At 67.4% G+C, this 10,473-nt stretch overlaps 3 protein-coding genes across 3 annotated transcripts in view; 2 read left to right on the top strand and 1 right to left on the bottom strand.

Annotated features, from left to right (window-relative positions):
* Nucleotides 1-4,187, bottom strand: part of PFL1_01836 (uncharacterized protein) — a gene marked incomplete at both ends in the record, with an annotated part of 4,836 nt that extends 649 nt beyond the window's left edge. The window contains one exon of the mRNA XM_007879345.1: nt 12-4,187. Coding sequence (XP_007877536.1) covers nt 12-4,187 — 4,176 coding nt within the window. The remainder of the gene's footprint in view (nt 1-11) is intronic.
* Nucleotides 4,188-5,597: 1,410 nt separating this feature from the next.
* Nucleotides 5,598-6,247, top strand: PFL1_01835 (uncharacterized protein; the record flags this gene model as incomplete). Its single annotated transcript, XM_007879344.1, has 3 exons — nt 5,598-5,828; nt 5,979-6,048; nt 6,219-6,247. 3 exons carry the CDS (start codon nt 5,598-5,600, stop codon nt 6,245-6,247), a joined length of 330 nt encoding a protein of 109 aa, XP_007877535.1.
* A 1,563-nt stretch (nt 6,248-7,810) lies between these two features.
* PFL1_01834 (uncharacterized protein) overlaps nt 7,811-10,473 on the top strand; it is a gene marked incomplete at both ends in the record, with an annotated part of 3,295 nt that continues 632 nt past the window's right edge. The window contains 4 exons of the mRNA XM_007879343.1: nt 7,811-8,594; nt 8,714-8,828; nt 8,925-9,011; nt 9,158-10,322. Of these exons, the coding sequence (XP_007877534.1) occupies nt 7,811-8,594; nt 8,714-8,828; nt 8,925-9,011; nt 9,158-10,322 (2,151 nt within the window). The remainder of the gene's footprint in view (nt 8,595-8,713; nt 8,829-8,924; nt 9,012-9,157; nt 10,323-10,473) is intronic.

Raw genomic sequence — 10,473 nt, 5'->3', positions numbered from 1 at the left:
AGGCGCGCCACCTCGTCGTCGGGCAGCACCAGCACCGTCTCGGGTTCGGTCTCGCTCGCCCGCCGCTTGGCCGCGCGGCTCTTGCGCGACGCCTGCGTCGAGTTGAGCGACACGACGGGCACCTTGTAGCCGGCGTAGCGCTCGAGGAACTCGTCGCGCAGCCGCGGCAGGATGTCCTGGGTGTGGAGGCGGATAAACGTCTCGCGGATCATCTCGCTCATCGTGTCGATGTCGCACGCGTGGGTCCAGTAGCTGTCGTGCACCGAGGCGAAGGTCAGCCCGGCCGCGTGGCACTCGAGCGCCGTCAGGATCATGTGCGTGGCGTCGAGCGAGTGGATAAAGTTGGGCGGGAACGCGCTCGCCTGCTTGCCCGGCGACACCTCCGAGTTGGACAGCGGGTCGTGGATAAAGACGGTCTGCATCGCCGTCGTCACCTGGCGCTTCTTGACCTTGCGGTACGGCTGCACGACGGGCAGGCCGAGCGCCGTCGTCCAGATGACCGACGTCATCTGCTCCTTGACGATGCGGTCGGCGCGCGCCGGGTCGCGGCTGTAGCCCTTGGCGGCGGCGCGCGCCGACGTCGACTGGAGCGGCTGGTAGGGGCGCACCGCCTCCTCGACGCGCTGGGCGGGGATCGACTTGGCAATCATCTTGGCCGACGCCGACAACCAGTCCTGGATCTTCTGGGCGCCCTGGAAGAGGTCGCCGATGCAGCTCATGATGACCTTGGCCATGTAGCTGGCGGCGGCAAACAGGTCCTCGGCGGGCACGTCGCCGCGGTCGGCCAGCTGGCGCATCACCTGGTTCTTGGCGCCGACGAACGTGACGCCGTAGACGGTCGTCATGACCGTCTGCTTGACGACCTTGCGCGTCACCTTGCCCTGGAGCAGCTGCGCCAGCCGCTCGCCCTTGGCGGCGTCGTCGTCGAGCACCTTGATGACGAGCTCGGCGACGCCCGTGTAGACGTCGGCGGGGCGGTCGCCGCCCGAGAGGTTGACCTGCTTGGCGCCCTGCAGGTCGCCGCCGAGGGCGGCGTAGTGCTGAAGGCCGTTGCACGTGCCGTCCTGGTGGACGGGCAGGCCCGACTCGAACGCGTGCGGGCCCTCGGGGTGGTCGAGGGCCGCCTGGAGCTCCATGCACGTGGCGAGGCACTGCCACGGGTCGTCGGCCTGGAGCCACCAGCCGCGGCCGTTGAGCGGGTTGGTGGCGCTGTCGCGCAGGTCGGCCTCGTGGTCGACGGCAAACTGCTCACGCTCGGCAAAGCTGGCCTTGTCGTAGCCGTAGACGTTGGCCAGGTGGATGCGCAGCCAGCGCAGGCCCGCCTCGCCCAGCGGCTTGGCGTCGGCAAACTTGAGCAGGCCGCGGCAGAGGTCGTTGCCGATGTGGTTGAGGTGGGGCGGCATCGGGTAGGCGCGGCCGCGGAAGTCCATGTTGTGCGGGAAGTAGAACTTTTCGCCGAGGAAGGCGCGGGCGATCTCGAGCTTGTAGTTGACGTCGCAGCGCTGCGAGTGGTTGGACGCGCGCTGGGCGTTCCACTGCTTGAGGCGCTGCAGGTAGACGCTGCGCGCCTTGATGTCCTGGTCGTAGTTGTACGGCTTGTCCGGCTCGGGCGTCTCCATGGCGACGGGCGGCATGTCGGCGATGTCCTTGCCCGAGTTCCACACCTCGGTCATGACGTCAAAGATGGGGCGGTTGATCTTCCACGACGTCTGACCGAGTACGTCGAGCGCGGCCAGCACCGTGTCGAGGCTGCCGTTTTCCGACGCGGCGCGAAGGTAGGAGCCCTGCTCGGCGCTGTCCTTGAAGCGCATGGCGCTCTGGCGCACCGAGTAGTATCCGCCCGAGTCGTGCGTCGTCCAGGGCTTGGGCGGCACCAGCATGGGCAGGTGGCGCGGGTGGAGCGTCTCCTGGAACGAGTCCTTGTCCAGCCGCTTGGCGATGGCGTCGTTGAGCTTGATGACGCCGAGCTTCTTGCCGCCGAGGTACTGGTAGGCCGAGTAGAAGGCCGGCTGATCCTCCTCCCACACGACGCCGTCGCGGTCCGTCGCCTTGCGGTGGACGGTGGCCACCTGGAGCAGGTGCTGCACCAAGTAGCTGCCGACGCGCGCCCGCATGATCTGCGTCCACTTGGGGATCTGCGACATGACGCCGTCCTCCTCCATCTGCTCCTGCCACGCCTTGATCTCGCGCCGCGCCGCCAGGTCAATCAGGCCGCGCTTCTTGAGCACCGTCTGGGCGGCGTGGGCGTTTTGGAAGATCTGCGGGTTCTTGCGCACCACGTCGGCGTGGTACTCGAGCTCGACGGCGCGGCCGACGGCGAGCAGGGCGCGCGTCGTCTTCATGCCGTCGGCGACGCCGCCGTTGCCCGACATGCGCATCAGCTCGAGGATGGTGATGAGCGCCAGCTTCGACGTCGGCAGCAGCCGCAGGAAGGGCAGGATCTGCAGCTCCATCGACGGCAACGAGCGCCGGACGGGGCCCTCGTCGGCCTCGTGGATCCGGTCAATGTCGGCCTTGAGCGCCGCCTGCAGCTTGTTGTACCACTCCCACATCCAGGTCTGCAGCTTCTTGGACTGCAGCGCGCCCGTCGTCTGGAGGCCCAGCTCCTCCATCTTTTCGACCGAGTGCTCGAGCCGCTTGCGCGCCGCGTCGAGCGCGCTGTGCTCGAGCCACTTTTGCCGCTCGTACGGGTCGCTGATCGTCATGCGGGCCTCCTGCACGATCGACAGGTTCTCGCGCAGCGACGACAGGTTGAACGGCATCTCGCCCTCGGGGGCGACGGGCTCCTTGCCCGACTTGCTCGCCTTGGACGTCGTCTTGACCGGCATCAGCTCCGGCACGCCCTCGAGCGGGTTGACCTTCTGCGATGCGCTCGTCGCCGCCTCGCTCGCGGCGCTCTGGCCCTCGAGCACGCTCTGCACCGACTGCAGCTCGTGGACGACGCCGGCGTCGCCGATCTCGGAGGCCGTCGTGCTGAGCACCCGCAGAACGGTCATGGCGTCCGGCTCACCCTCGCGCGGCTTGTCGTCCGGCTGCTCGGCGGCGGCGGCGTCCGTCTGCCCGACGGCTGCGGCGTCCGTCGAGTGGAAAATCGTCGAGGTGAGGATCGGGTGGAACGAGATGCCGGATCGCTTGGCGGCGCTGATCAGCGTCTCGACCGAGGGCGCCGACGACGGGTACCGCCCGCTCCTCTGGAGGCCGACGATGCCGCGCGCCATGGTGGCGATGGTCGCCGCGTTGGGCTTGAGGTCGGCCGAGGGAGGACCTCCGACCGACAGCGGCTCGCCGCCCAGCTCCATGTCGCGCCACAGGTCCCAGGCGCGCGACAACCACTCGCTCGTACCCTCGAGCGATTCGGCCGTGTAGGCCTTGCGCAGGTAGGCCTGCAGCATCGCGTTGTACGTCCAGATCTCGAGCGGCGACTCGTAGTGCGACACCGAGGCAGAGTCGATGGCGGTCCGCCCGCGGCTGCCGGCGTCGTCGGCCCCCTCGCCACGCGTGTGGTACTCCCACGCCTCGCGCGTGCGCGTCTGGGCCTGGTTGCGGAGGTCGGAGAAGAGCTTGTGGGCGCGGCTGATGAGGCCGGTGCCGAGGCATGCCTTGAGGATGCCGACAAACTCGACCGATTTGGAGGCCGGGTAGAAGCTCTCGTCGGTGTTGCTCATCGTCAGGCCCGACAGGTCGCCAAACGAGAGGCCCGAGAGCGGGTCCTCGGACTTGGGGACGAGCCTGCTGCGCAGCTTGCGCATCTCGGCCTGGCGCTCGGCGACGTCTGGCGGCAGCGGGGTGGGCAGCCTCGTCAGGGGGCTGCCGCTGCCGTAGGCATATGGCATAAAGTGGGTGCGCCTGTCCTTCCAGGCGTGCGGATGCGGCGGTTGCCCGTCGTGAGGTGCGGATGAGGAAGCGGCAGAGGAGGAGGTGGACGATGACTCGGGGCCGGCCGGGTAGGCCTGCCTGGAGGGCGCCTTTGAGCTAAAGGAGGACCGCTGATGTTGTTGTTGCTGCTGCTGTAATCTGAGCGAGGGTGTTGTGCGCGCTGATCGGAGGTGCAGGAGCGGGGAGCCGAGATGGGATGGGCCCGCCGCTGTGGCCGCGGCCGACGTCGAGGGGAGCGACGAGGCCGACGATGCGCACGCAGCGGCCTGAGCCTGGGCTCTCCGGAGCAGAGCAGCCTGTCTTGAGATCATGGCGAGGCAGAGGAGTGCCGACGGGTGACCCGATGGCCTTTTTTGTGGAAGGATGCCAAAGAGCGGTGGCAGTTGGTCCCGGTGTGGCAAAGGGAGAGGACGCAGCACTGAGCGACCGGCAAGAAAGGGGCTCGGTGGCGAGCCGAACGTCTATGTGGCGGAGAGAATAGGTTGCGGTGCTACTGCCAGCAGAGAAGCCGATGTGGCGAACGAGGAGCCGGACCGGAGCGGGTCAAGGTGGCGGCGGCGCTCGAAAATTGAGCGGCGTCGTGGCAAGCTGGCTTGACGCTGCGTCGCTCCCGTAAGTCGTGGGGCGGTGGGAGCTGTTGGCGATAGCGAGCGTGTGGGAGGAAAGCAAGCAGGAGCGCCGTAAACGAGCGGCGTGAGGGGATGGGGTGTGCGTTGGGATGGAGAGAAGAGGAGAAGAAGGTCGAGGCCAGGCAGGGCTGGGTGGCTGGAGAGAAGAGGAGGCCTCCGCTTCCTCAGACGACCTGGACCCGGGCGGCCGTCCAAAAATTTCGCGAGTCGGGCAGGGCAGGCCAGGGCAGGGCAGGGCAGGGCGTCGTCCGTTGGCTGAGCAAGCGCCCGCTGCTGGAAGAAAAAATTCCACATGGTGGGCGGACGCTGGGCCGCCTCTCTCGCGCGACAAGATCGACGAGAGGGCGCGGTCAGGCCGTTCAGTCTAAATTCGGGCGGCGTGCGTCATGTCGCTGCTGGGCGTGGCCTTGGCCTGCCTGGGGCTCACTTTGGCTGGCCGTGGCCTTGGACAAGCAAGCGCCGGGGTACAGGCAGGCAGGCAGCTAGGAAGCTGGCCCGCGCGCCACCGGCTTGGCCTGGCCTGGCCTGGCCTGCTCTGGCCGCGCTCCCTGTGCTGCGTTGCTGGTCTATCCTCTGTGTCGCCGTACTGTACTGTACATAGCGTAGCGCGTGGTGTGAGGCAGCGGCGTTGCTGCGCTCTGTGCTGGGCTGGCTCGACTCTCTGCTTGCTGGGCCTGCCTGCCTGCTCGAGCTTGCTGCTGCCTGCTGCTCCTTCCTGGCTGGTGGCCTTCGACAGCCGACGTCGGCAGACCTCGTCGCCTCCGTGCCCTCTGATGCGCATTCCAGTGACCCGGCATGGCATCGCATGGCTCGCTCTCCTTGCTCGCTCGCTCGCTCGCTCCACCCGCAGCCCGCCCAGATTGCCTGCAAGCGTCGCAACCACCGGCCTGGCTGCGTCGGCCGCCAAGGAAGCGTAGCAGCGCCGCCGCCGTACGAGCTATAAGAGAGGCAGACAGACGCCTTGCCTCCTTCTCCCCGCAGTCACCATCCCACACCTCCATCCAAGTCGGCCCTCCCAACGCACTCGACGCTCTCCCAATCCCAGCCCAACAACCTCTTCCTCGCATCAGCTCAGCAGCAACAGCACCCACCATGGACCAGCTCAACAGCTTCCTCAACAAGCAGGGCGGCGGCCAGCAGCAGCAGGGCGGCGGCGACCCCAACCAGCAGCAGCAGCAGGGCGGCGGCGGCGGCGGCTTTGGCGGTATGCTCAACAACGCCCTCGGTGGCGGACAGCAGGGCGAGGCAAAGGAGGACGGCCTGGACAAGGCCATCGACGGCTTCCAGCAGTACGTCCTCAAGGAGGGCGAACAGAACAACGAGGTCAGTAGCAGTGCGGCCGCTTCAAGACGTACCGACATCGACGCCGGCAGACGTCGTCGCCCCGTGCCCTCGAGCTGACCCGAGACACCGTGTCATGGCCCCTCGTCGATCCGTTGTCCTACCGCACACCTCTCTTGCGCACCCCTGCAGTCGGCCATGGAGCAGCAGAAGGACAACATGATCGCCGACGGCATCCGCAACCAGTACAAGAGCTTCACCGGTACGTCTGTCGACGCAGCGGCGGACCGGTCGCAGGCTGCGGCAGACAGATTACGTGTGCCGAGGGGCCGGCTGCTGACCCGTCGTCGTTTGCTCCACCTGCTTGTCGTCCCGCGCGGCCTGCCATCTTGGCTCCGCATGTCCTCGGCCCCTTGGTCGACCGCCCCGCAGGCAACGACTTCCCCATCAAGGACAAGTAGCCGTAGAGCATGCATGGCCGTCTCGAGTCTCGCAATCCAATTCTGATCTCCGTCTGCTGTGTGCCTCTGACCCCGCCCATCTCTGTCGCTCTGGCTTGACCGGCAGCCGATCCGGACAGGCCGGCGCCGGCTGCTGCTGCTGCTGGTGCTGCTGCTGCTAGGCTGCTGCTGCGGCCACTGCTGCCTGTCGCTCGGGTGCCGTCGATGGCAGACGCCCCCGTCGAGAGCGGGTCCGCGTGCGGTCGCTCTCGGGACGAGGGAGATACAAGTGGTGCAGTCGATGCTGGCGTCGATGCTGGCGTCGATGGCCGTGTCGGTATTGGTGCTGAAGGTGAAGGCGATGGTGATGGTGATGGCGATGGCGATGCCTCGAAAGCGGGCCCATGTCGAATCCGACTTTTGGCGCGCGCGCGTGGTCGACGGCGGCAGCGGCGCCAAAGGCCGGTCGGTGGGTCAGTCAAAGAGTCGCCCCCCCACGCTCCACGCTCCTCGCTCCTCGCTCCCTCTGCCTACTGTGTGCCGCCCCTGCCTGATTGCCGCCTGACCTTCGCTTCCACCACCACTGCCGCCATCACCCGCTCCCTGACCCTGGTCGACCATCGGCCCCCTGTCTCCACGGCGGCCCTGACAATCGAACCGAGCAAGCCTAGGCACCGCTCACATCCTGGCCTGGCCCCAGAGCCACCTGGCCCAACCTCCCCCGCGCCGTCGCGTCCAAACCCAGGCGAACCCACCGAGCCACCGACGGAGCGTCGGACGGTCAGGCACCCTTCGGCTCTCGTGTCGCGGGCAAGCACTTTCACCCTACGACCCTACAGACCACATCGCACAAAGCTCTCCCGCACCCCGAGGATCGTAGCGCCACCCTGCCCATCCGCTCGCCTCGGTCGCTTCTTTCGACGTCCTCTAGAAGACGGCCCGCCGCTTGCATTTTGGTCTCGCTCGCCCGCATCACGACACCACACCGCGGCACCTAACCCTGACCGTCTGGCCTTGCCCCTCCGGCCTACGCCACAACCTTGTTCGCTCGCCACATCCGCCAGGCGCGCGTCCTTCGTCGTCGTCAGATCCCACGGCAGCAGCCCCCCTCGCCGTCCCCTCTCAGTCACTCCCCACCCTCGGCCGTCGCGCCGGCACCGTCCTTTCTGCATTCGTCGTCCCCTGTCTTACCTGCCGGCCCTGCTCTCCGGTATCTCGGCCCGCTTCGCTAGAACGAGCTCGAGCTCGAGCTGATCCGGTCCGGCGCCTGCGGAAGCGCAACTCGGTCAGCGCCACCCGGCACGTCGACCGCGGACCACGCCAACATCTCTGGCTCGCGTGGGCTCGACGATGCAGCATGGCCTTTGCAGTCCGCCCGCACCCCTGCATCACCAACACCCGCACCTTGCCGCGCCGTCCGACCAGAAACAGCGCCACGGATCTCATCAATCTCTTGGCCCCGATCACAATCGCACCACAACCTCGGTAGCGGCCATTGCTGCCGCCACCGACGCCGACGCCGTCGTCTCCCCAGCACACGGTGCATCAATCTCCGTCACCGACATGAGTCAGAACGATCCTGACATGTCGGATGCACGGCCAGCTCCTCCGCCGCCGGATGCGGCCAAGCTCCGCGATACGGCCGATGCGTCGCAGCCCGACCCAGCCCAGACAGATGTCAAACCAGAGGTGACCTCTGGCCCCGCGGCGACCCAACAAGGGATAGAATCCGGCATCAAGGCCGGGGTAGGAGCCGACACGGGGAATATCAGCCCTGCTTGGGCTGCGAGGGACGCTGTGGTGAAGCGAGAGGCGTGGGAGGAGATCAAGCCGGAGACGCCCTCGACGGCGGCTGCAGAGGCCGACGACATGGAGCTCGACCACGACGAGGACAAAACAGCAGCGCACGTCAAGGGCGAGCCGCCCAAGGACGAGGTCTTGGCCCCGCCGTCCTTTACGCCCTCGCCATCACCGCCGCCGAGGTCTGGCTCGCCGGTGCGCCGCCACGATGCGGGCCCGAACGGCTTGAAGGTCGAGGACCCTTCGTCCCCGCTTGCTCATGTCAAGCAGGGCTCGTCTTCGCCAAAGCCGGGGCTCGGGGCGCTCGATGATCTGGACGACAGCAAGGACGACGGCCCGATGAAGCGCTCCTCGTCGCACGCATCCGCATCGTCGTCGGCCGATCGCAAGGTCAGGAAGAGCGCCTCTGCGATGCCGCCGCAGCTCATCACCCACCTGCCCCGGGCCGAAAGGGAGGCCATGACGACCTTTGTCGAGCTGCCGTCCAACGACTACCACGACAAGAAGCTCGGCAGAACCCGCGGCCGCTTCCAGGAAGCCATGGTGTGCGACTGCTCGTTTACGCCAGGTGAGTGGCCGAGCCTCGCGTTGGTCCTGGCATGCATGAGAGGTTCCGCGGCGCTGTCGGGACGTAGCACAGGCTGACCTCGCTCGCCTCCCTGCTGCTCCACCACTGCGCCCCTCCAGGCGTCGACGATGAGTCGCTGGCCTGCTCGGCCTACTCGGACTGCATCAACCGCGCCACCCAGATCGAGTGCACGGCGTCGGACTGCAACTGCGGCGAGTACTGCCAGAATCAGAGGTGAGTCCGGCCGTCGCGGCCGCCCTTCGCGTGCTCCCGCCGACCTTTTCGACGACGAGACTGACGACCGCTCCTCGCCCTTCTTTCGACCCGCAGGTTCCAGCGCAGGCAGTATGCAGACGTCGAGATCGTCCTGACGGAGAACAAAGGCTTCGGCCTGCGCGCCGCTAGCGACCTGCCGACGTGAGTGGGCGGCCGGGGAAAGGATGCGCTCCGCAGGTTCGAGAGCTGGCCCAAGGCGAAGCGACGCGGCTCGACTGCTGACGGCGACCGCTCTTGCACCCCTCTTTGCCCCGCCGCGCTGCGCCGCGCCGCGCCGCCGATGGCAGCGAGACGTTCATCTACGAGTACGTGGGCGAGGTCATGAACGAGCCGACGTTCCTGCAGCGGATGCAGCAGTACCGGGTCGAGGGGATCCGCCACTTTTACTTTATGATGCTGCAGAAGGGCGAGTACCTCGACGCGACCAAAAAGGGCGGCAAGGGGCGCTTCATCAACCACAGCTGCAACCCCAACTGCTTTGTGGCGAAGTGGCAGGTGGGCAAGCACATGCGGATGGGCATCTTTGCCAAGCGCGACATTGCGCGCGGCGAGGAGCTGACGTTCGACTACAACGTCGACCGCTACGGCAACGACGCCCAGACGTGCTACTGCGGCGAGGCCAACTGCGTCGGCACGCTCGGCGGCAAGACGCAGACCGACATTGGCGGCATCGCTGACCTGTTTATCCAGGCGCTCGGCATCGAGGACCAGGTCGAGCAGATGGAGGCGCGCGGCACCAAGAAGCGCAAGAGCAAGGAGCTCGACAAGGACTTTGTGCCCATCCTGCGGCCGGTCAAGGAGGACGAGGTGTTCAAGGTCATGACGGGCATCCGCCAGGCCAACGCCAACCAGCAGATCCTCCAGAAGCTGCTGACGCGCGTCGAGATGACCGAGGACCCGAGCGTCCAGAAGCGCCTGGTCAAGCTGCACGGCTTCGACGCCATGTACGGCGTCCTGGTCGACTGGCACGACGACCGCAACATCATCATGCTCGCGCTCAGCAGCCTGGCGCGCTGGCCGCTCATCGCCAAGAACAAGGTCGTCGACTCGGGCATCGAGGGTCAGGTGATTGTACTGCGCGACTTCTACCGCGAGCGGTCGGTCAAGAAGGAGGCCGCCGAAGCCGACCCCGACGTCGACGCCGGCGCTGTCGCTGCCGCCGGCAACGAAGGCAGCACCGAGGCCAAGGAAGACCTTGCCGTGTCCCGGCGGGCCGAGCAGCTGCTCGACGCGTGGAACAAGCTCGACATGGGCTACCGCATCGCGCGCCGCGAGGCCGACGACGCCGCCGCTGCCGACGCCGCGCGCGCCGACGCCGGCTTCGTCTCGTACATTGACCGCCGCCGGATGCATGACCTCGAGGAGCCGCCAGTGACGCTCGAAGAGGCCCAAGCACCCAATGCCGTTTCCGAGGAGCTGGGCAAGCCGATGCCCGATTGGAGCCGCAGCGAGGTGGGCATGCCCATGCGGCAGCTGCCCGCGGCCGTCGGCCGAAGACCCAATCACCTCGGCGCGCTAGGGTCCGGTCGCAGCGGCGGGCCGGGCTTTTTCTCACCGGCGCGCGGGATACACGGTGGCAGCGGCGGCGCGGCTACGGCACGCT

This window comes from Pseudozyma flocculosa, assembly GCF_000417875.1.
Source record: "Pseudozyma flocculosa PF-1 unplaced genomic scaffold scaffold00004, whole genome shotgun sequence".
In the NCBI taxonomy this organism is placed as follows: Eukaryota; Fungi; Basidiomycota; class Ustilaginomycetes; order Ustilaginales; family Ustilaginaceae; genus Pseudozyma; species Pseudozyma flocculosa.
Note: the sequence above shows the minus strand (reverse complement) of the source record. Positions and strands in the feature narration are given on the sequence as shown.